This window comes from Lipomyces tetrasporus (genome assembly GCF_029532465.1).
Source record: "Lipomyces tetrasporus strain NRRL Y-64009 chromosome Unknown POJ06scaffold_7, whole genome shotgun sequence".
Classification (NCBI taxonomy): Eukaryota; Fungi; Ascomycota; class Lipomycetes; order Lipomycetales; family Lipomycetaceae; genus Lipomyces; species Lipomyces tetrasporus.
Genome location: NW_026611602.1, coordinates 1,303,912 through 1,327,634, shown reverse-complemented (window position 1 = coordinate 1,327,634; position 23,723 = coordinate 1,303,912). Strand labels below are relative to the sequence as shown.

At 45.9% G+C, this 23,723-nt stretch overlaps 8 protein-coding genes across 8 annotated transcripts; 4 read left to right on the top strand and 4 right to left on the bottom strand.

Annotated features, from left to right (window-relative positions):
• Nucleotides 1-1,450: 1,450 nt before the first annotated feature.
• Nucleotides 1,451-2,094, bottom strand: POJ06DRAFT_136264 (uncharacterized protein). The gene has a single exon (XM_056184464.1). The coding sequence runs from the start codon at nucleotides 2,040-2,042 to the stop codon at nucleotides 1,554-1,556; it is 489 nt and encodes a 162-aa protein (XP_056042949.1). The 5' UTR covers nucleotides 2,043-2,094; the 3' UTR covers nucleotides 1,451-1,553.
• Nucleotides 2,095-2,231: 137 nt separating this feature from the next.
• POJ06DRAFT_136243 (eukaryotic translation initiation factor 3 subunit G-domain-containing protein) lies at nucleotides 2,232-3,503 on the top strand. Its single transcript, XM_056184463.1, has 3 exons — nucleotides 2,232-2,280; nucleotides 2,331-2,637; nucleotides 2,693-3,503. Exons 1-3 carry the CDS (start codon nucleotides 2,264-2,266, stop codon nucleotides 3,248-3,250), a joined length of 882 nt encoding a protein of 293 aa, XP_056042948.1. The 5' UTR covers nucleotides 2,232-2,263; the 3' UTR covers nucleotides 3,251-3,503.
• Nucleotides 3,300-4,567, bottom strand: POJ06DRAFT_136240 (methyltransferase domain-containing protein). The gene is made up of 3 exons (XM_056184462.1): nucleotides 4,221-4,567; nucleotides 3,555-4,156; nucleotides 3,300-3,503 (listed from the first exon to the last, which is right to left on the bottom strand). Exons 1-3 carry the CDS (start codon nucleotides 4,271-4,273, stop codon nucleotides 3,406-3,408), a joined length of 753 nt encoding a protein of 250 aa, XP_056042947.1. The 5' UTR covers nucleotides 4,274-4,567; the 3' UTR covers nucleotides 3,300-3,405.
• A 1,307-nt stretch (nucleotides 4,568-5,874) lies between these two features.
• On the top strand, nucleotides 5,875-8,366 carry POJ06DRAFT_296367 (OPT oligopeptide transporter protein-domain-containing protein). The gene is made up of 6 exons (XM_056190540.1): nucleotides 5,875-6,006; nucleotides 6,126-6,502; nucleotides 6,560-7,068; nucleotides 7,161-7,267; nucleotides 7,331-7,380; nucleotides 7,415-8,366. Exons 1-6 carry the CDS (start codon nucleotides 5,961-5,963, stop codon nucleotides 8,228-8,230), a joined length of 1,905 nt encoding a protein of 634 aa, XP_056042946.1. The 5' UTR covers nucleotides 5,875-5,960; the 3' UTR covers nucleotides 8,231-8,366.
• A 3,112-nt stretch (nucleotides 8,367-11,478) lies between these two features.
• Nucleotides 11,479-12,178, top strand: POJ06DRAFT_269556 (uncharacterized protein; the record flags this gene model as incomplete). The annotated part of the gene is made up of 3 exons (XM_056189378.1): nucleotides 11,479-11,568; nucleotides 11,616-12,116; nucleotides 12,176-12,178. 3 exons carry the CDS (start codon nucleotides 11,479-11,481, stop codon nucleotides 12,176-12,178), a joined length of 594 nt encoding a protein of 197 aa, XP_056042945.1.
• A 2,255-nt stretch (nucleotides 12,179-14,433) lies between these two features.
• On the bottom strand, nucleotides 14,434-16,239 carry POJ06DRAFT_302411 (uncharacterized protein; the record flags this gene model as incomplete). Its single annotated transcript, XM_056190763.1, has 4 exons — nucleotides 15,897-16,239; nucleotides 15,013-15,743; nucleotides 14,684-14,832; nucleotides 14,434-14,573 (listed from the first exon to the last, which is right to left on the bottom strand). Exons 1-4 carry the CDS (start codon nucleotides 16,218-16,220, stop codon nucleotides 14,434-14,436), a joined length of 1,344 nt encoding a protein of 447 aa, XP_056042944.1. The 5' UTR covers nucleotides 16,221-16,239.
• Nucleotides 16,240-19,227: 2,988 nt separating this feature from the next.
• On the bottom strand, nucleotides 19,228-21,894 carry POJ06DRAFT_257112 (FAD binding domain-containing protein; the record flags this gene model as incomplete). Its single annotated transcript, XM_056188110.1, has 18 exons — nucleotides 21,785-21,894; nucleotides 21,694-21,725; nucleotides 21,603-21,640; nucleotides 21,546-21,553; nucleotides 21,422-21,498; nucleotides 21,308-21,364; nucleotides 21,229-21,251; nucleotides 20,960-21,174; nucleotides 20,773-20,908; nucleotides 20,650-20,726; nucleotides 20,556-20,591; nucleotides 20,465-20,508; nucleotides 20,384-20,405; nucleotides 20,166-20,324; nucleotides 20,003-20,113; nucleotides 19,846-19,940; nucleotides 19,723-19,766; nucleotides 19,228-19,563 (listed from the first exon to the last, which is right to left on the bottom strand). Coding segments are annotated over exons 1-18 (1,355 nt in total), but the record flags the coding sequence as incomplete, so codon positions are not given.
• Nucleotides 21,895-22,829: 935 nt separating this feature from the next.
• Nucleotides 22,830-23,701, top strand: POJ06DRAFT_136044 (uncharacterized protein). The gene has a single exon (XM_056184459.1). It carries the CDS (start codon nucleotides 23,131-23,133, stop codon nucleotides 23,485-23,487), a length of 357 nt encoding a protein of 118 aa, XP_056042942.1. The 5' UTR covers nucleotides 22,830-23,130; the 3' UTR covers nucleotides 23,488-23,701.
• The last annotated feature ends 22 nt before the right edge of the window (nucleotides 23,702-23,723 follow it).

The window sequence follows — 23,723 nt, the reverse complement described above, 5'->3', positions numbered from 1 at the left end:
GTAGCTGGCTTAAGCACTATCCGCTTTGTTAATATCTCATGACGCTGGCCGGGCAGCGAGAGACGTAACAGCTGCGGGTTCCTGCCCATCCAGTAACGTTCCAATATATTGATTGCAGCTAGGGCCTCAATATCTGTCACAGAATCAGAAACACTGGATGGAGAAGAGGTACCGAGCGTAATTTCCTGCGAACCGTTCGATCGCGATGAATCGTGCTCTGCGGATGCCAACGAAAGCGTGCCGTCTATTCCATCTCGCCGATCCAAGGCTTGAGACTGGTACAACTGTCCTGCGTTTGAGTACGTACTCGTCTTTTGGACTTGCTCAGTCATCGAATGCACTCTATTGTGCCCCCCTAGCTTCTCAGCTTCTTCTTGTATTTCCTCGACAATCTCTTCAATCGACGGGACAAAAAATATGTCGTCGCCGGTACCGTTAAGCAGATGGTGCACAGCGTCATCGTAATTCATACTATGTCGTTGAGGAGAATTAGACCGAGGTCGGGAAGTGAACTGATACAGGTCGTTAGGCGTAACACTATATGACTGGTCAAAGCTATGAGTGTAATGCTGCTTGTGGTGTGGCTGGAGTGCTGCAGTTGATTGTGACAAGTCGGGGAGAGATTCATGACCGTATGATATTTGCAGCTGGTGACGAAACGCGGATATTGCTAGGCTGCTGGAGTCTTTAGTAGCTGTATCGGCAAGAAGTTGGCAATTGAGAAAACAATCGATAATTGAGTCCCGCGTCAAGTCCTCTGTCCATGCCTGAACTAGTACGTTCATTGCTTCCAATACGGTAAGAAACATCCGGTTATCCCCTTGTTCAATTCGGGCAAGCATGATCTCTGTGAATCGCCGTCTGTAGGATGCTTTAAGCATGCGAGTAATGCCAGAGTCGCACGGATGCATCCCGACTGTCGTCGTACTCGGTGGTAGAATGAGCAGTTCTGTGTTCAATAACCGTGCATCAAACGCGAGATGCGCATCGCTGTAGTCTACCACCAACAATACGCCGCGACCAGCCATATGGTGATCGAACCACGTCAGATAATTCTTAAACAATGTAGCGCTCATTTTCGTGTTCGGATCAAAAGCGTAGCATATTCCTAGACCTGACATTTCAACATTTATAAAGCAATTGGGATTTGCGCATTTGCCAACGACCCAACACGACATTTTTTCGCTGCCATCGGCGTTGGTACAAACAGCCACTGTAAATTTCTCCTTCAAGATTCCAGGATAGGCACCAGGTTGCCGTTCTTGCTCCTCGATAGCGTTGTGACCAAATCGACTCGTGAGTAGCCCGTTGCCAATCGTCTGGTAGAACAAGCCCGTCTCATCCATGCAAAATACGTCTTTAGGTGAGTACTGCGATATCCTCGAACGAATTGCGGGTAGTTGTTCCTGTAACGATCGAAGACGGGAGACCGTACTCTCGGAACTCGTTAATCGATCGCTCTTAATATTATGTCGAGATTTGAACCGCGCCAGCCAACCGTCTGAGAAGTGGAATGCATTTTCGGCCGCATGAGGGTAGAGAGTCTACATTGATTAGCTTGTAGGCGCGATTGACTCGAGCAGCATTCGTACCCGTAGAAAGTACGATCCTTGTTGCTTCAGGACATTGCCATCTATTGGGACCAGCCCTTTATACTCAGTATACCACTTCGACAGCGCATCTTCCATAAGCGGAAAAGTGACCTTCTTAAGTCTCTTGAGATTCGGATCGCGCTCGCAGGATTGGAGAATATCGCTTCTGCGTTTTAAGCATCTGGAAATAGCAGCTTGCGACGGCGCAACATTAAATCGTCCTCGAAACCACTCAATAAGCTGTCGCTGATTCGCTTCGGGATGCTCGTCTGCGTATAAACATAGCTGCCGACGCTGGTCGTTTGTCATAGAGAAGTTGACTTTATCTGGCCGCTTGTTAGACTGTCCCACCAGAATTGCTTGATGAGTTGTATTGATTGTCACTAGCGGCATACGTAGTGTCTGCGGCACCGTTGTTGGGATCTGCTCCATGACTGAACTAGAGCTCATCCGGAATCGCAGGAAGGAAAATGGTATATCGTTAGGTGCGCACTATGACACTATTTAACCATGAGGCGAACAGTTGAAAGCAGTACCGGTTAAGGTTGACCCCGTTGGGTTAGGGCTCACGCAGAGTTTACTGGGTTAGGGCTAAAATGCAACACTTACGGCGACAAATTTTCTCATCGCCTTAAAGAGCAATCACATTCTATTGGCAACACATCCCCATAATGCCCGACCTTGCATCGTATGTAGATATGTATTGCGGAAGCGTATGTTTACTAATATATCTGACAGGAAGCCATCTACCACCAACTGGGCTGACGATGACGACGACAGCGGATTTCCCGCGCCGCTGGTTACATCTAACCCCGACGGCACAAAGACCGTGATTTCGTACCGTGTTAATCCGGATACGGGAAAGAAGGTGAAAGTCACTCAAAAGATTAAGACGACTGTAGTTAAGGAGCGAGTTAATCCATCTGTTGCGGAACGCAAGCGCTGGGCGAAGTTCGGACTGGAGCGCGGGTCAAGACCTGGTCCAGATGTTAAGACTACTAGTGTCGGAGAGAACACTCCTCTGAAACTCATTGTCGGCTGGAAGGTGTGCATTGGCGGATCTAATTTACTGTGTTGATGATGGAACTAATGAGACGCAGGAGTCAAAAGAGGAGAAGGTCGAAATCAGCAAGGCTGAAGCTGCTAAGGTCAAGGCCATCACCTGCCGGACGTGCGGTGGTGAGCATTTCACAAGTAGGTGCCCTTATAAGGACAGATTACCTACTGCGGATGTGGCGGCGGACTCCAACGCTTCTACTCCACGGACGGCGACTCCAGAGCCATCGGCTGCCGCTGCTCCCACAACGGGTCCTGCGAAGTCCGCATACGTGCCACCGCATCTCCGTCGCACTGGCGCTTCTGGTGGCCGTGGTGAGGGTGAGAAGATGACCAGCTATAGAGACCGGGATGACAGTGCCACCCTACGGGTTTCGAATATTGGCGAAGACGTCACTGAGGATGATCTCGGCCGCTTGTTTGAACGATTTGGTCGCATCCAGCGATTGTACTTGGCGAAGGATAGAGAAACCAACAGGTCGAAGGGGTATGCGTTCATCAGCTACTACGATGTTAACAATGCGACGCGGGCGTGCGAGCGGATGAACGGTCGTGGTTTCGAGAACTTGATTTTGCGGGTTGAGTTTTCGAGGAAGACATAAATGGTTATGCGAGTAGAAAGTATAGCTTATGTGGTTGTTCTGGGTTGTTCTTTTTCACGTCAGTCTGTCATTATCCTTTGAGTTTTACGGTAGGAATGCAAAACACCGTTGTATATACAATTGGATTGCCTTGATACCTTGCACCTTTATGTGCGCTATTTTGTCCGTCTAAATGCAACACTGGAAATACTTTGGCCCTTGATGCCGGCATATTCGTAAACGGGATATTTTATAGTTTTCCAGACTTGCAATCCTATTAACAGTTAGCACCAGCTAGACCAAAACCGGTGAATTAATTAGGTACCTTCAACACTGAATAGCTGCAGTAGTTCTTCCTCTGTAAAATTACAACTAGTGATCAATATTATGCCTCCGACTCGGACAAGCTCATCTCGTACAACTGTGGGAAAGAGATCGACGCCTGTCATGCCATCCCTAATGACTTCGCTATTGAGGGCAATCGCGTCGAGGGTGCCCTTATCCAGCACGAGATCCCACGCTTCATTTTTCATGTCGTTCGGTAAGTTCAAAAGATCAACATGCTCGAACGTGATATTATTGACGGGATCGTTAACTTGGTGCTCATCCTTCCTTTTGGCCAAAATTTGTCGGGCAAACACTACAGAAGTCTCGGCGTAGTCGATGCCGCATAGCCTGCCCATAAACCCGCCTTCAGACCTTAGTCTAAAGAGTAGATGCCCGTTGCCGGTGCCAAGATCAATGACCGATGTAGATGTCCGCGAGAACGGGCAATTGTCGTTCCGTGCCGTGTCCGAAGATGCAGTGCGGTCGATGAGAAACTCAATAATCTTGTCTTCGGCGTCGACATCCGCGAACCAGACTTCGCCCTCGTCGTCAGAGTTTTCAGTGAAATTTTGCTGCTCAAGGGCATAGAAGTCATCCCAGCTGGAAAGATACTGTCTGTTAGCGTGATCGAGCCATGCATGCGTGCATTTGAGAGTGTACTAACTATTCTTTGGTGCCCAGTTTGGACGGTATTAATTTCTCAACCTGCTCGGCCATACGAAGTGTCGGACCTCGTTTATTCTCGAGTGATTGAAGAGCGAGCCAAACTGAAGGAGGACCGCTTCAGCGTTTGCTACTTTCGGTGTGCAAAAGAAAGGTTCGGAAAAGTAAGAGTTTTCAGGGGCTGATCACACCGAGTCATGGCTCGTCATGTCCCCTGAGGACGGAGAACTTCAAGCGCAATTCAACCCTTGGATCTTATCGACGCAGACGTCGCTAACGTGCTATCCATTAGTGCAAGCAGCAAACTTGCTTAGAAGGCAAGATGGACGTAGATGGATTAAGATTGGGGCTGACGGGTTCATGGGAAGCTGAGTTCCTCTTCTCGTCGCGTAAACCGGAAACTAGGCTACATCCGCACACAAATGCCGCGAAAATATATCAATACGTCGATCTCAAAAATATATAACAAGGATATCCTAGATTAAGCCACTCAGAATTACAGTCACCTCGTGTAGATCGTGTATCGTCTCCTGTGAATCCGACCGTACTCCACGGTGAGCTCCAACGAATCTCTCCGCAGCATCGTAGCAATCGTTGCACACGATACGAGTACTAATCCAGTCATAGCCGATTCAGGACGGCTATGACATCAAACGCAAAACTCGTGCGCCGCATTATCCGAACTGTGTCTTCCCGTGCCAAGTGGACTGAAAAGTGTAAACGTAACAGGGGCACGTTTGTCCGGCAATCTTATGCGCCTCGAGCGGGCAGGGGCTCTTGCATGATTGTGCAGCGGTCCTAGCGCAAACAGAAAAGTCGGTTAGTTGGTGGGGCTAAACCCATATGAAGGGAACAGGTACGAGGAGCTTGCTGGACGGCGAGGTGTTACGGTGTTACCTTGGCACGGATAAGTCGGTGCCGGATTCACCTGATTGCCAGATACTTCCAAGCTGTGAGTAGCCTGTAATATTTTGAAATCCAGCGGTGCCGTGCACCGACACTAGCTATCTATCCCTGACAAGATACCTTAATTATCAACGATAAGCATCCTGCGGCACTTTCCGCTAGTAGCCTACAATCTATCTAAGGATGTCAACTCAATTACTAAGTAAGTATCTGGACGGCTCTTATCTGGTGGTCAATAGATACATTGTCCGAATCTATGTACTTTGAACATTGAGCCGCCCACAGCATAGAAAAGTCGCTCCGGTTATGTTGCTAGTTGGATTGAAACCACTCGACTCGCCGATGTATCACATGGTCTAACTCGTTCACTGGGACCGGTTGACTGTGATGGCTTCCGGTGCAAACTACCCTATGCAGTGCTGCACCTACATAGTTCACTAATACGAGGTGACAAGCTTTTGGCGAATGCACTCAGCATCGAGCCGTATTGCGTCCGGGCTTGGCGGCCAGATTTGACTCTACCACAGCGCTAATGCTCGTTTGTGCCTGATTGTGCGATTTTGACGTGTGTGGGCAATGTGGTCTACTCTTGTCTGGGCCACGACACTCACCCGCCTGATTTATTAACTCTGCGGGTGTTAAGTGTGTTCGAAACGAGACAGTTCGGTGGCAACTGCCATTCGCATACTAGTACTTGCTAGTTGGCATAGCGCCGCCCTACTTCACTGGCTGAACTAGAACATTAATGGAATAAACTACTGGCCTGTGATACCCGGACTCACGGCTGCAGGGTTCATGCAATGTTTTACGCGACGGAGTTTTATATTTTGTACCTATGTACCTACATGTTATATTTGCCGCAGACACGATAGAGTGGCGTCGTGAGGCATCAGGCGCGCAATGGACCGTATCGCTGTGGACCGGCGCTGCGTGTCTAATCCGCTGTGTGTAGTTTGCAGAGAGGTTCTAGTAGCCAGGAAGCAATCATACCGGAAGTTAGGAGGAATCCGCCAATTCTTCAGTCCTCGTCAGCCTTCGATTTCACTGAGTTCTACGGTCATTCAGTTGTTCCTTTACCCTTGCGGGCGCGCATTGGAACTTCTGCCCGACTGGGGTTTCACCTTCCGAGGCAAGCGCCACTCCATCAATCCCGGTCCGTGGACGTTCAAGGAGCAGATGCTGACTACTGTCATGCTCAACGTCGCTGTCGGAGGTGCTTATGTTGCTTTGTATAATATTGTCGTCCAGAAACTTCCTATATTTTACGGAAACACTTGGGCTACTCCAGGATATCAATCTCTCCTCATTTTCTCGACACAGTTCCTTGGCTTTGGGTTTGCTGGTGTTCTTCGTCGATGGGTTATATATCCAGTGAAGGTACGTGCTAATCCCATCGGAAAGTGTGTTCGCTAATCGAGTGCTCACACCGTGCAGGCAGTTTGGCCCTCGGTGTTGCCATCGATTGCTTTGAGCCGTGCGCTTTTGAAGCCGGAGAAGAAAGAGAGCATTCACGGATGGACCATTTCTCGATATTGGTTCTTCCTGATTTGTTGCGCTGGATCCTTCCTCTACTTTTGGTTCCCTGACTATATATTCCAAGCACTTAGCACGTTTAATTGGATGACCTGGATTGCTCCACACAATTTTAACCTGGCACTGATTACCGGCAGTGTAATGGGATTGGGAATCAATCCGTGGCCGACTTTCGATTGGGATATTGCGGCGTTTGTTACTCCACTGGTCACACCGTTTTATTCTCAAGTTAACCAATACATTGGCACTTTTATCAGCGCGTTCATTATTCTTGGAATGTATATGACGAACTACAAATGGACTTCCTACCTCCCAATGAACACGAACGCGTTGCGAACTAATACCAATGAAGTGTACGCCGTATCGGAAATTCTCACCAACGGCCTTTTGGACGAGTCGAAGTATCAGAAGTATTCTCCTCCATTCTACTTCCTGGAGACCTGATGGTGTATGGGTCGACTTTCGCCTTTTACCCGGCGTCGATTCTGTGGACATTAATCAGCGAAGGACGATCTATTATGATCAACATGAAGGAGTTTGTTACAGACTTGAAGGACCGTAAGCGTTCCAACTACGATCGATTCGATGATCCGTTCTCGCGCATGATGCGTAAGCACAAGGAAGTGCCTGACTGATGGTTTTTGGTCGTTCTTGTCATTTCGTTCGTTTTAGGCGTGGTGTGTCTCTCAAAAGGCTTGATTGTCGTCATTCTCATCAACTTCGTCTTCCTCATTTCAATCTCGTTGATACATGCAGTTTACTGGATATGGTTTCGGTTTAAACGTCTTGTGCGAGTTAATTTCCGGTTACATGTTTCCGGGCAACGGGTCTGCGCTCATGATCTTGAAAGCGTTTGGATACAATATTGATGACCGGGCGGAGAGCTATATCAGTGACCAGAAGATAGCTCACTATTCAAAGATGCCTCCCCGCGCCGTCTTCCGAGGTCAGATACTCACGAGTTTGATACAATGCATAGTTGCAATCGGAGTTGTGAACTGGCAAATTGCGAATATTGACGACCTCTGCGACCCCAAGCAGCCACAACGATTTACCTGCCCTGGACCGCGAACTTACTACTCCGCTTCGATAACGTGGGGTGTGATTGGACCGAAGCGGATGTTCAACGGCTTGTATCCAATATTACAATGGTGCTTCCTGATTGGCGCGCTTGTGATCATTCCATTCTATTTCGCAAAGAGATATCTTCCGAGATATTTTCGTTTCGCGAACCCGGTCCTCATTATTGGCGGCATGGCCAGTTGGGCACCATATAATCTTTCATACATCACGCCCGGCTTCTACCTTTCGATTATTTTTATGTACTTTATTAGACGCCGATACCTCGCCTGGTGGGAAAAGTACAACTACGTTTTATCGTCTGCGTTGGATACCGGTGTTGCATTCTCTGCGATTATCATTTTCTTCGCGGTAAATTATCATCCCAAGAAGTTGAACTGGTGGGGCAATACTGTATCGTATGCAGGCGTCGACGGTGGTGTGGGACAGCAGGTTTTGTTGGCAGTCCCTGAGGTTGGATACTTTGGACCCGAGTCGGGACATTATCCCTGATTTTGGACATCTGTTGGATTAGATATTATTAATGGTAGGGTGAACGAGTACTGCCTTACTTTCTAAAGACATAACTGTAGTTATCGGTATATTTAGTATTTAGAGTGTAAACACCAATTCTGATTAGAAAAGCTCACACTTTGCCGCTGTGGAACTTTAATTTTGGCACAACAGTTCACGTCAATCATGCTCCAAGGGTGGCTGATAGCCCGGTCACTAGTCACACTAGTCGTCGGACAATGATAACTGTGGCGGTCCCCTGAGCTGCAGAGTATTACTGTACTTCATGCACCGCATTATCCGCACTAAGACATAATGGTTGTGCCCTGGATTGGTACTCGGCAGTTTATTGGCATAGTTAGATACACGCTGTACGTGGTCAGGGTAGTGGCGGATGCGGATATCCGCCAAATTTTCCCATATCAGTATCCGCCATCCGCCTTTTATCCGCCTTTCAACAGCATGGCGGATACGGATCCGCCAAATCCGCCATCCGCCTTTAAAAATTTGCAAAATTCATTAATAGTTATTATATATCTAATTTCTTCAAAAATTTCGCAAAGTTCACTAACATGTATTTGAATTTTCTAAATGGACTCGCTGTAGCAGACGCAACTTATTTGGTCGGGATCCCGGCTACATGTGAGCGTGTACGACAGTGCTAGCATAACCTCTTGTCGGACTATGCAAAGGTAAGGTCGATTTTGACTTTTTTTCAATTTAATTAAGAATATACGGATTATCCGCCATATCCGCCATCTGTATCCGTCAATCGAAAGTATGGCGGATACGTATCCGCGGCGGGTGTCCTAACTGCCAAATCCGCCTATCCGCCTATCCGCCTACAGCCCTGTTAACGTGGTTGCAACGATCCTATCAGAGTCATGAGATTCAGGTTCCAGGATAACCTACACAGCGAGGCCGAGAAAGGGAGATTGATCTCGCTGCGAGGGAAAATCGACATTCACAAATAATAATTATCGAAGGTTGGCGGCGTATTCGCCTGATTGTCAGACCTGTGACTAGCCTGCAATATTCTGCAATGCAGCGATGCCGTGCATGGCACAAATGTAACGGGCTCCTAGGCAGCTACTTTCATTATTTATGATAAGCGACCCGTGAACCTTCCACCAGTAGTGTACATACTGTTAACAGCTGTCAGCTCAGGCGCTAAAATAAATATATGGACAGTGCCTATCCAGTTGTGAAATAACTTAGATAAATTTACTGAAGTGCGGTGCGGTGCATTTTGAGCCGTCCATAACATAACAGCTCACTCGGAATATTGCTTGCATTTCGACTCATGTGGCCTCGGATGCGCCAATCGTTCACCAGGAACGATTGACAGTACTGCTTGGTCTCGGAGATTGGCCCCGGTGCAGTGCACAGTGCAGACATGAATCAGTCATTCTTATGCCGTGACAAGCTTTTGGCGACAGCGCTCAACCGCGGTTCCTGCATCTCGACATCAATTGTCTTGTGGCGAGGCGCGAACGGCCATACTGGCTTCCACGGCTCACGAGACTACCTCGCTGCGCTAATAATTGCTTAACTATCGTCCTAGATTGCGCGACATTTTTGACGATGGAGTCTAATTTGTTCAGCAGCCCATCCAGCGTCGTCGCACGACTGAACCGTCTGCTCCATTAGCTCCGAAGCTACTCTTCGGAGCGAGCAGCGGAACATTTCCGGCGCGTGCTCGATATCTTGCGAATTATAGTGGTCATAGCGCAGGCTTCATTTGTCGGACTAGAGCATCATTGGATTGGCCGTGATTGTATTGACGTGAAAACTGGAGGGTGATCCATGGGTGCTCCAAGGATGTAGGTTTATCTTTCTTATCTTATGTATGCCGAATACCAGTTGACTGGGGCCAGGAGACAATAGGCGCACAGGACATATGTCATGGTCGCGAAATATATCAACTGTATATTTGCTTCACCTAACGTGTACTTAGTAGCCTCTACTAGGGGCAGACAAGAGCTAAAATTTCCTTATTCGTCATGTTAAGGGTACTAGAAAATATGTCATTTCGGGTTAGGGTTGTCGCGACTAGTCTTAATGCACCATATCATAACACAAATGCGTACCCTATCTCGGTACCTGTGCGGCTAACTCCGAGTACTTAACAGCCGGATTGATAAGAGATTGCCAGTGAAAACGCTAAGCCATTCAAGCTTATCGTCATCAGCAATTACGCCATACAAATTGTTACCATAACTACAGAAAATGATTCAGTTCTTTTCTGGCTCGGCTCTTTCTGTTGGACGTCTAGAGTCGGCTAGTATACGGAATTTGGTCTAGCGTGTCTCAGTTGTGGCATGTGCTTTTTGCATCAAACATTTCCGGCGCAGATTTGTTAGAGATGCAATCTCTGGATGCTTTTTTATTTACATTCTCAGGCAGTCTGTGAAGGGTATATACATATTGTTTTGGAATTATGACAACTCGGGACTGTGACGGTTCAACTTATTTTATTACGTCCCTGATGCTTCCTAAAAAGTTAATCACAACAACTTGGTCAGTTACGTTTCGGGTATTACAAGGAGTTGTGATTGGCACAATTGCAAATGTACTAGGACAGCTGATTGTTGCCAGGCGTGAGCATAAAGTAAGCGAATTCTCTCGGTTTTCGTGAGTACTAGCTAATTTGTATGTAGCTTGATAATTTTCAAATCGACTATGTGTCAATTGTCAAGTTTGTTGTGTATGGCATGGCATTCACTCCGATACTGCTTGGATGGCAAGCTATCTTAGACAAGTTCTTTCCATCAACAGTTGAATATTCCCATGTCAGTGACCAAGAAGAGACCGAACGATTTCGAGAATTAGAAAACATGAGGGTTACAAGGGACCGAAGAAATATCACCATCTCAACATAACAATCAAAGTGTTATTGTCAGAAACTATCTTCAGTATTTGGGCAAATTGTACGTTTATTGGGTATATGTCTCTATTGCAAGACGGTGATATTGAAAAGGCGTTCGCGAATATCGGACGCGGCGTTCCCGATATCTGGAGAACGTCGTTGCTGGTGTGGTCATTTGTGTCGTATATTAATTTTGGGTTTGTTCCTGTTCCTTGGAGAATCGCATTTACCTCCGTCATTGGCGTTTTCTGGAGTATTTATATGAGTGTTGTCGCCATTCAGGTAAAATAGATGTCAAGATTATTGCAGAGTTATAGCAATCTCATCTATTGCGTGGCAAATGTAGGTATATGGTCCGTATGTTGATTCATGGCGTACTATGGATTCGGCTCATGGTCCAGTTGACGTGTTGGTAAAGCACATGGCACTGAACGCTCGCGAAGCTGTTATGGTCATCCACTTCTTCATGGTGTGGATATCGTATTATTCTCTGCTCACTAACAGGCGACCCAGTAGAAACTACGGCTTTCAGATCTCGCTGCCGCGGCCGTTATTGATCGGCTCGTCCGCAAAGCCGATAACAACTTCAGTACGGAGCAGAAAGTTGCTATGATGATCCACACAAACGAGATGGAGCGGAAAATATCTGAGGGACCGTCATATTTCGACTGCTTCAAGGGCACAGTGTTGAGAAGGACGGAGATATTCTGTGTTGTTTGGTCGATGCAGGCACTCTGCGGCTCGGCGCTGATGGGATACTCGACATATTTCTACCAACAAGCGGGCTTGGCCACCAACCAATCATTCAACTTTTCTCTCACTCAATATGCCCTTGGCGCATTCGGCACCGTCTTCTCGTGGATTTTCATGACGTATTGTGGCCGTCGAACGCTATATATGTACGGTGTGCTGACCATGTTCGGTGTGCTCCTCATTATCGGCTTCGTTTCGCTTGCGCCAGAGTCCAACGCTGTTGCCAGCTGGGCCATTGGCTCGATGCTTCTCGTGTTCACTCTTGTACAACTGCTGGTCAAATTCAAACTTCTCTCCATCAGTGAAAAATTAACTACTTCTAGTGATCAAGCAATCGTACAAATTAATTCACCGTCAGTAAATATTAATTCACCGTCACTACAATTAATTTATCTTCACTACAATTAATTCACCGTCACTACATATTAATTCATCTTCACTATGATTAATTCACCATCACTACAAATTAATTCATCGTCGCTACGAATTAATTCTGGTCTAAGAACAGAAAAATAGCTTTATATCAATTTGGTACGACTGTGCAGTGTCGCATCCTTAGTAAGACTGATACGCCCTTGATTGTCTTCATAGATTGTTGTGGGACGAGACTGTCGGTTGCCTTTTTCTCTAAGTAGCATTCTTAGCCATAAAAGCTCTCTGACTGCATCAGCCAGTGCAATATATTCAGCCTCTGTTGTTGACAGTGCAGTTACTGACTGTCGGCGTGACTTCCACGTCACTGCTCCGTCGCCCAAAATAAAAGACATATCCACTTCACCCCAGAAATTCTTTGGTAGTTTAGATGTAATTAGTATATATGGTTCGGGCCATGTCAACTAAGTTCTATTCATCCGTTCACTCACACCATTCTGCTCTGGCGTGTACGGTACTTTAAGCTAAATTTAGGGATCGGCACGGATACACGGATAACGGATATATCCGCGGATATCCGTCAAAAATACGGATACGGATAAAGCAATCTTGATTAGTCATATCCATGGATAATATCCACGGATATCCGCGGATAAGACACATAAATAAAGTTATCAAGCAAATTATTACCTAGGGAGGTATTGAATTTTTCGGCTGTCTCGGGAATAGATAATCATAAGGAACAACCAAGGTTTACGCAGTAGCTTTGCGAGGAACGTTAGTAATGTCGTTCAGCGCCGCTTCTGAGCCACACTACCCGAACCCGGAATATGGAAACCGTAACAATAACAGCAGCTTGTATGTCTGAATATAAACCGATCCATTACGTATATTAGAATAGCTCATTTGCACTTTGCAGAGCAAGGTGAGCCGGGTTCATATGTATGGATCGCCGGATCGATCTTAACGATTATACGACGGTCTTATTGACTCATAAGCTCAAGAAGGCGTTTTTAGCCCAGTTGAACGGTATATTTCATATTAGTGATGATTGTAATATCTTTCATTCATATTTTGTCATTCCTAGGTGGATATCCGTGGATATCCGTAGATATGACGGATACGGATACGGATACGGATAAGCCCATTTCTTCTGAATATGGATACGGATACGGATAACGATATGCTACCTGGATACGGATACGGATATGGATAACGACAATTCTTATCCGTACCGATCCCGGCGATCCCTAAAACTAATGGTGGATACCCACGTCGTTAAGGAATTTGTCATCTCGTTTGAGATGTACTCGTGGCCGTTATCTGACCGCAACTTTGCATTTTATATCCCCTTCCCGAGAATCCATTCTGGCGCGCTTACTGTGGCGGGACAAAGAGCCCATTTCTCATTACCCTGAGCCGGATATTGCACTAACCCTGACCCTGAGTTATTTGTTACGCAAAAAAAGTTTGTGTCCCGCATTGCGAAGGCGAATGCGAATGCGAATAGAGAAAATCGTATTCGTGTTCACCCCTAACTGTATAGGTTCCTGACATTAGCGCTGTTACCCGATTTGGCGACATAGCCGATATTGACGATACGATATCGGCAAATCGGCTAGCGCTGGACACGATACGATTGCCGGGTTTTGCCCATATCGCATATCGTATCGCCGGCCAGAAAAGTCTGGCGATATTATCGCCTATTTATCGCCCACTTGGCGATATCGTATCGCCCATATCGCATAAAATACGATACGATATTGCCAACTGGGCGATAATTCGCAGGAAAAAGTACCGAGACCAGTTTAACGCCATTAAAATTAGGGTTAGGATTTGGCAAGGAGGGTTCAGACGGTGATGAGAATCAAGCGGAATCTCGGCGATACGATACGATATTCAACTTCAATATCGCATATCGTATCGCCTAAATTATTTCTAGGAATTTTCCTCTGGCGATATCGTGTCCAGCCCTAAAATTGGCAAAATAATTACATAGTTTTTCCAGGATCGACCATATTGCCTACGCTAATAGTACAATACTCAATTATCGAATTTATCGTACATCTATCCCACGAGCATCAACATTCTCATTATATCTGCCTTCATTCCGAACACCGAGCAAGTCTCTCCCCCCAATGCCGGGGCCCGCACTAAACAACCTTTCCACGGCAACCTCCTCTTATTTGTCTTCTTTATGACCCACTCCTTAAGGAGTGGGTCTGTTGATAAGCTTATCAACAGTCGTAGTCTCAAAGTATGCCCATAGCCGCTCAGTGACCGGTGCCGGCCGTGGGCGACCTTGGCGGAATACCTCGTCGTCAGGGATATTGATATAGCTGCCTACCGCTGATCGACTCGATAGTAAAGAGCTGGCATCGTGGATGGGGTGAGTCGGTCTCCGTGCGCTGCTTCGTCATCACTGCCATCGTTGAGAACTCTGCAGTCGAGGCGCTTACAGCGATAATGAGAGACATTGTGGCCAGATGAGATTGCAAGCCAGTTATTTCGTCCAGGGAGTTCAGTCTGATTCCAGTCCAGTCCACAGTCTACTGCCGTTACAGTGATTAAAAGCCCAATATTCAAATCCAATGTGTAGTGATTTATACTAGATATTTCAGCTATAACAATCATGAATATCGCCAAAGCGGTGTAGGACATCTATATCTATCACATTCTAAATTCAGGTGGATCTAAAACTGCCAACCTGATAGATGATTACTTAATCACGTGCATGAGACCTCCACTGTCCAATAATCAGAGCCCTTCACGTCTTCCGAATACTTACAGGTCCACGACAACTGGAGTTGCTGATGGGCTCAAGACAGTTGAGCTGAAAGCAACTTGCTGACAATTAACCGAAACTTTGATACGACTAGAGTCGGTAACAATAAATCCTAGTTTGCCCTCAAATAAAATTGATAGATCCAGCGCTTCGTCGCCGACCTTTGTGTCTGCAATAGCGGCCAAACCAGTATATTTGTTAGGCAAACCGAGAGGAGCAATTTCGATGTCTCCCACTTTATGAAACGGAGCGACAACAATAATTTCGTGACCTTCAGGCTGTAATGTAATTTCTGCTAGCGGAATTGCGGGGCGCAGACCTGACGTGTCTGGAAAAGTTATCATCTTCTGCATCTCGGAGAACCACAGAGCATACTTTGTGCTTTCCAGAATATGCGCGCCAAGTAGATCTAAGAAGTCTGAAGGAAGCAGGACGTCGGTAGAAGGAGACGCTGCACCGTCCCGAGAACTCCACATGACCAGCGACGATGAATGCGCAGCAGGAAAATATGATCCAGCCTTAATTGCGGGGCCGATGCCAGAGTCAAGAGATGGTTCCCAGATGCGGGAGGATAGTGGTTCTGCAGGTTGATGAGATTTCACAAGCTCATAGCGGCCAGTCGTTGTTTTCGCAATAAGCTTATGTATAACTCTGAGGTCGTGCTCTCCTGCTTTGTCGGACAAGAGCACTGGTCCTGGAAAGAATGCGCGAAGCACCGCATGATATTCTGCCCACTGAGCGCCAGACATAAACATATCTGCATCGGGAATTAGCGTCATTCGAGATGTAATGATGCAATTCATCAAAATCGTCGGTGTTTCTAATCACCACTCTCATGCCGCTGGTCGCCAGACCCATGCCGATATCGCCATTGAATGTACGCTCACAATGGGCCATGCAATGAATAACCTTCCTACGCCAAAAACGTCATCTGCAGCTCTAGTCATCCCATCCCATAGCGCGAATGCTTCTTCTGCTCCTTCTACTCCCGCCAAAAAAGACGAGAATGACTGATCGTCTATCTTCGCGAACGAAATACCAGCGTCCGCACAAAAAGCAAAATAATCTTTCCAAAACTGATAAGCTAGCTCCTTCGGTGGGAGCCACCATATGTGGTCCTTTTCATCCAACGGATACAAAGACTGATTATATTCGAATCCATCGTCCTTGACTTCTGGGACGCAATCGGCACTCAGCTTAAAAGGACGCATTTTTATAGTTCGATAGTTGTCTTACTTCTCAGGGGCTGGACCCACTTACTTGTGCTGCCTTCGGGCTTCTCTTATAAATGTATTAATTGTCTTTCTTTTTCCTCTTCTCTTATATAGAAATATATAGATATTTATATGTCCGTTGTGATAATTATCGTCGAGTATAGCTAGGATAGCTATTAACGGGCGAGGTTAATAGGCTTCTGAGGTACGAAAGGCTTGTGAGAGCAAAGTCTTATAAGAAACAATAGAATATCCTGTTCGATAGAAGAACGTATACTCAAGTTATCGCAGTTAATTCAAGACAGTAAGAGAAAACTAAATACATGGCAAATGAGCGTTCTTATATACCCAATCCTTAACATAGTCGACATAGTCGTCTGTAGCCATATGGATATGTTGGCTATGTTCCTCGTGACTTAGCTCCGTCCTGGCCATATGGCCGCGGCCACACGTCCATTGGCTTATGTCAACTGTCTTGTTGAATATCTCGGTGGCTGTGTTGTTCCGATAGGGATGTGAGTCTGTGCACCCATAATGTATTTAAGCAGTTCATCTGCCCCTCTTAGAACAGAATAACAAGGAATAACTTTGACATGCTACTCAACATGTTTTGAGACACTGTCCCTAGACCCGGGGTCCTAAGTCCATTGTCACGTGCCCTGGCGGCGTCTTCCTGCTTCCTATTCACCGGTCCAGCTATTACTACTAGCTAAAGTTAGGCATTGAAGATGTATTGAGCCCGTGCATCTTCTAACCGGCATGCCTTCCATTCCATCATCTGGCTTGCAGCCCATGTCTCCTCAAAAGATCCATTTCAAATCTTATTCTCGTAGTAAATTCAAGGAGGGGCACTTAGGTATGCTTCAAAATATCATATTGACATCGAGTAAGTTCATCAAAGCAATAGACTTGTTCTCACATACTCATAGAAGATATCACCATCCAAAGCGGTCTTTTCTGGCCCAATAGCTACCGATTGGTCAGCTGACCCCATGAAGCTATTCAGAACCGGGCTGCTACTCAGCGCCTGGTTATGCGGTTTGCTCATTTACTTCATGCTCTCCTCGGGTTTCCACTTGATTCTTTCGTGGATCACAGAGTAGTAGTGCGGAATACCGGTTTTTATATGCATTTTTCTGAAAGAGGCCGTTCTCAGATAGAAAATAGCATCGGAATATATCTTCAATTTTGATGTTCATTGTCTCTCATCTGATCTCCCCTTTTCTCAACATATTACAGGACGAAACATCATAGATTTGCTGAGAATACATTAGCGCATATCGGACGTAACTGATTTCAAGAATTACACGGCTTGATGTCCCGATCAATATTACCGTGTCGTCGAGTGCAGAGCTGCTCTTGTGCAATTCAAGAGTGTCAAAACGCGTCCTTTGAATAATTTCAACAATGACACTGAGACTAAGCAAAACTGCTAAGAACAATTCAGCTCAATTCAGCTCGTAAGAGTTCGCGTTGACATCAAAGATTCCTATGGGCGATCTCATTCTTACCAAGAGCAGGTTAACAGTTCAGATATGCAAGCCAAGTTCTAACCCTTGATGGACACAAAACTTGTAGAGCTTTCAAATCGCGCCTCTTTTCTCTTTCTTTTCTTCTTTTCAAAGACAGGAATCTCAATAGGTCTGTATACAATAGCAATATTCATAAACTTCCTTACATAGTAATAGGCCACTTGCCAGGAATCTCGCTGTTAGGGCTGCTCGCGCAAGGTCCCATCACGCACGGTGAATATGAGTAAGGAACATGTGGCGCTACACTGATCCGAAAATCTATACGTAGATAGAAATCATCATATCATTCACCCGGTTTCTACTAAGCGAGCCTTTTAATTTACATAGGATTTAGGCAACTTAGCTTGCTAAAAAGGTTTATGTTGATTTGATTATGTCTCGTACTTTCGATATCAAAAGAGACTTAGTACACATGGCTGCTCTCGTCAATCTAAAGAAATGCGCGCCTCATGTTCTCCAATGATATGAATCTAGAGAATGAGACGCTATAGCGAGGAGCGAAAGTGCCTTTCTAGTTTTTGCCGGCACCTTGAAAGATGGTCTTTAATTCGCTTGCAGGACAATCGACCATTCCTGCAAGGAACATATAATATAGAAACTCAAAGCTACATTACAGAACCTTAAAAGTTGACAGAAAAAGTATTTGAACCCGGAAGCAACCATAGCATGTGAGAAATAGTCATCCTCCACTTACAGAGTGTGGGTGGTTTCTCCACTTCTAGCCTAAGTTAGTGCAGTCTGAGTTTTTGGTCTTCACCATCGACTCCACTCCAGAGGAGGCACGTGTGCTGTGGCGAGCGGGGGAGTTTGAGTTATTCTTGTTGTCACCTTGTTTGAGGTGTTTTCTCATGTATATATATAGTCCTGAATGTCCGTGAGACTGGCTATTGAGGCAGATAGACTAGATTCTCGGCTCCCCTTCCGTCTTCCATTCTCCCACGTCCATCCAGTCCATATATACATGTTGAAATATCAACTATATACTCAATAGAGTAATATAGGTGCATATAAGGAGAGTAACACTCTGCAGTGACCAAGAATAACTCGGTACTGCAGACAAGATCTGACGATCGAAGCTTTGCTGATGGCATGTGGCTAAACCTTGAACGACATGTGGCAAAGCACGAGTTAGGCATTTAAAGCCTATTGAACATTAACTCTGAACCACACTTGAGCCGCATCATCGTAAGAAAGGACGCGCTCTTCTTACAATGACCGAGACAATACGATGGGCAAATACAGTTACCATCAATGTCTTGTGATAATGTGCTCTTGGACACAAGACTCCATTTCCTGGTGACTGACGTCAGGAAGAGTCTGATGATTGATCATCGTTACCCGATACATTGCGTGGTAACATCACCTGCTGATGTAATTGAAAATCATTACTAGTTAAAGATCAGCAGTTACGACATGAATTGTCAAATGATCAATCATCGACGACGTCCAGATTTGGGTCACAGAAAGTTTTCTAGAGTGCAATTTTTTGTGTATTTGAAGATTTCTTAATTCCCTTGGGACCGTTGATCAAGAATAACAGATCAACGGATCACCTCAAACCCCTCATTGTTGTTCAACTTCCAACCGCAAACTTATACAACATCGCATCATATACATATATTCCCCACAATAGCAATCATTCCAAACAGAAAATCCGAGCTGCGGACAGCAAAAAAACATTCCGTAGCCATTTCGTTGCAGCATCGTCTAGAAATTGACGAAGACTTTCTTTTACAACGCTTGCGCAGCAGCTTTTCCAGCAAGTCGACCGAATGTGAGACAACGAAGTGCACTGTTGCATGGTGGGTCTATAACAATTGTCAGTATCGTATGAGCTTTTGGGGGGCTGAGTAAAATCTTGTCGCAGCGGAACGTTCGTGAGAACCAGTTCTCTCATGGAACATAGACCAACATACTCTATTTGATTTGTCAGTGTGATATAAAGAGAAACGAAACTAGGAGTTTACTTCATTATAGTAGAATCCGCTGAGTTCGCCAGCGCAGTAAAGACCTAAATTACACATTCATGCAATTAATTACGTGCAAACAATATAAACACATTGTTTATATTCAGTAGGGTCTATTCTCACCTGGAATAGGGGTACCAGTTGTAGAAATCACTCGGGAATCAAGATCAACTTTCAAGCCACCAAATGTAAACACAACCTTCGCAGTCAATGGGTAACTTGAAGTTCGTTAGTAACAAATCCTCATTGAGCACTTCCGGAAATTTTGAGCACATCTTACCCGTAGAATGGTGCCACTCTGATCGGATTTGCCCAGTTAGTCTTGTTGGGCGTCAGACCGTTGGTCCTTTTACCGTCAAGAACCATGGGGTCGAATTCTTTGTTATCAATCCTGTTACCAGTCAATGAAACGATCTCTAAGATCTGCTATAGCCCCCACTCACGAAGAATTGTACTCATCCAAAGTCTGCTTCAACTCCTGAGGATTGAGGCCAAGCTTTTCAGCAAGTTCTTCGATTGTGTCACCCTCTTCTGGTTCCAGATCAGTTGTATCGTAAACCCAGCCCGGTCTGAAGCGGTCCATGATTGGGGCGTCGGTGATGCTTCGGTTTCAGTGAGTTAAACGGACCTAAATAGATGTGGGACTCGTTGGTTCGCTTACAAGTACGCCTTTTGATTTTGATCTAATATTCCAAGATGAGTAACTGTGCCTTTGGACTCTCAACTGCTTCTGTTAACTCACCTCGCCATGTCTCGTAAGCGATGACTTCACAAGTCGCAAAAAGCCTACATTTGTTAGTCTTGAACCGGTATTTCTTATAAAAGATACGTACGATCGATTGCCTTCGTCGTAAAATCGCTTGGAGTGTCTAAGTAGATGATGACATGAGTCTTACATTATCCTGCCCAAGGTAATTTTCAACCTACTCGTTGACCACAATACCGAAGCTGTGACCCCAGACAGTTGCCTCTGGCTTTGAAGAACGTGTATCCACAAGCTCGCACTGTCACGGTTTAGTGATGTTCGATCGTGGCGGAGAGGATACTCACATGAAGCCCATGGAAAGAGCCCGCAGTTGCAGCGCCGACTTGTAAACCCATCTTGAGACCATAACCGGTGTTATACTTGAGACCTGGGGCAACTAGTCCCAGCTGCTCGGATCTCGGCCCAACATATTGTGCCATCCTTTCAGAAGCTTAGTCCCGAGTCGTTCGAGAAGGCTTTCATTACACTCACATTTCGCGATTTCCTTCAAACCCACCGCAAGAGAGCATAACTTGTTTGCCAAAAATTTGGGAAAAGTAGCCATTGTTTTTTCGAACCCTAACCCCATGGATAGTACCGTCGTCTAATGTGAGTAGTTGCTCCGCATTTGTCTCCCACATAATGTCCACATTGGGGAACGATAAAATATGCTCAAACAGTTTGAGAATAATGGCATAGCCGCCACCCTGTTTGCAATGATTAAACGCCTGAACAGAACACTGTGCGTTGAGTATACTTACGTCGCCCTTAGCAAAATTCTGGTCTAAATACGCTTTAAAATCTGTCTCGACCTAGTACGGAACCATGAAGGAAACTTACCAGTATCAAATCCAAGGTAAACGTTGTTCTCAGTCCGGTGCTCAACCTTGACGCCATCTGCCGTGAAATGTCAGACATATTCCCAGTTAAGCAAGCTATTATGAAGCTATTTACGGTCAAGCAGAAACTGAACTGTATGGGGAACTTCCGTTTCCAATTTTTCACAATATGCCTGGTCAGCGAGCCCGTTGCTATTACAGTCAGATGATTCCATGCTATAAGGCGTACGATCGCGAACCTAACGAGCTAGATACCAATGAGTCGTGGCGAAATCAAAAATCTTTAAATTACTCACCTTTATTTCATTCTTGAAATTGCTGTCAAACTTGTTGTCTGCACAGGTGATTAGCATGGCCTACCACAATTGCATTTCTCTCACGACACACCTTTGTCCAGTCGAAAGAACGCCGGTGTCCATCTACAACTTCTTGTCAGCCCACGCACTTCTCAGCATTTCCAATACATAAAACGTCGCACCTGCTAGCCCCACATCGTTCCCCCTCTTTACCAGCCTCAACCAAGGCTACTGTAGCACTCTTTCCCAAGCTTTTGGCGTGTTCGAGGAAGTTCAGCGTGGTCATACACCCCTATACGGCAACGTCACCATGTAAATCACGCTGCCTTCGCTCAGATTGCTCCCTGTCTCGCAAACTTACAGCAAAGCCAGAGCCGACCACAATAAGATCATATTTTGTGAGTGCCCCAGACGATCTGGTTATGACACTATCGTTACCTTCCATTATACAACGTTTGCCCAGTTTGTTTTCGTTGTTGCTTATTTCAATATAGGAAGTATCGTCTCTACAACGAATACGAAGACAAGACAAAAGGATTCTATATAACCAAAGGGAAAGAAACTGAGTGTCTCTTTTGTTCGCTAGTCCCGTTCCACGTGATGGATGGGATAGAAAAACGCCATGCGGCGCGGACTTCGGGAGCGCGGACTTCGGGAGCGCGGACTTCGGGAGCCCTGACCTCGGGGGGAGGCAAAAAGTAATCTGCGATACGAAGCTTATCTCCCCGTCGGAACACAGCCTGACTGATCTCGAACCTCGGTATTTTTCATGCCCCGACTTACCGGCACGCTCGGCACGTTTACCTCAAGATTACTTTTTGTTGACGTTTACTTGGAAAAATGCCATAGGGTGGTTCAATTCTCATTACTTGGCGACATTGATATTGGCTCAGAGTAGTCACGCTTGGTTGTCAATCGTTTCTTAATGGGAAATTAGCTTCACGGCTGGTCGAGATTCACGAACCTTTTGCTTCCAGGACTTCTCAATACATCAATATCATCTTTTTTCAATGGAGAAGCGAGCAAAAGCCCTTCGTCAGCCGTTCACAGTCTTTTTCTTTGCATGATGTGTCGCCATTCTTTTTCACCAGTTTTTCACCAGTCACATTCTTTACACTTTCTTTTTCAACACTCTGAAGTACGATCACAGCACAATAGATACGACGTTTGGGCTAATTCCTGGTACAATGATTCAAATTGCTCCATTGGCCCTGTCTCGAAGTAGCTGGGAAAAGGAGAAATCAAAGTACAAGATCGTCGATTCAATTGAACCGGAAATCAATGACTGGAGCGATTATGTGTTTGTTGTTCGGGAACATATTGGTACGTAAAGAGAGCCCCAGCAAAAGATAGAATCTCATCTCCTCCCAGATCAGAAATCCAAAAAGTCCACTACGTACATTGACGTGAAGTCGGAAATTCTGCGGAACATCCTGGGAGACACGCTAAAGAATGTGAGAATTGTCAGCATCATGGACGCCAGGCCATCAGTTTCAGGGTTTCAGGGTTCAGGGTTACCGTCGTCGCGATGGCGCCCCCAATTATCGTGTTGGCGGCAAAGTATGCTTTGACCTCCGAAATATCCGGACCGACCGCCCCTCCAAAAAACTGGACGTACGACATGGCTCACGCTTACCGCCTCGACACCCCCTCACCAATTCATCCCGTCTTTCTCACGTCTCTATTGCGCCCCGCGCATGACGACCCGCTCCCGAGCCAAATCCTGACTGATTGGCAACCGCCCGCAATAGTCGGTGACGGCGAAGAGGAGTTCCACGTGGAGGCGATCCTAGACGAGCGCCGCATCCGCTGGGGCCGGGGCCACCCGACCGCCACCAAAATGGACTGGCTATCAAGATCCTACCTGGACGCTTCTGCTCGTTAATAAGTGCTTTTTCTAGGCCTTAGCAACACATTCTAAGCAGAATAAGCTCGGTTGCAAGAGACATCATTATACCGTTAAGCTTCTTAGTCTTTTGTTCATTAAAATCAACAACTACTTCCTTTAGACCCTAACCCTAAGGGATTGGCTTTCTTGTGTCTCGCATAACAAGAAATACCTTAGCACCGAGTTGTAGACTAATCTCGATCTTCCAGTTACACCCGTTATCTGCGTGGGTT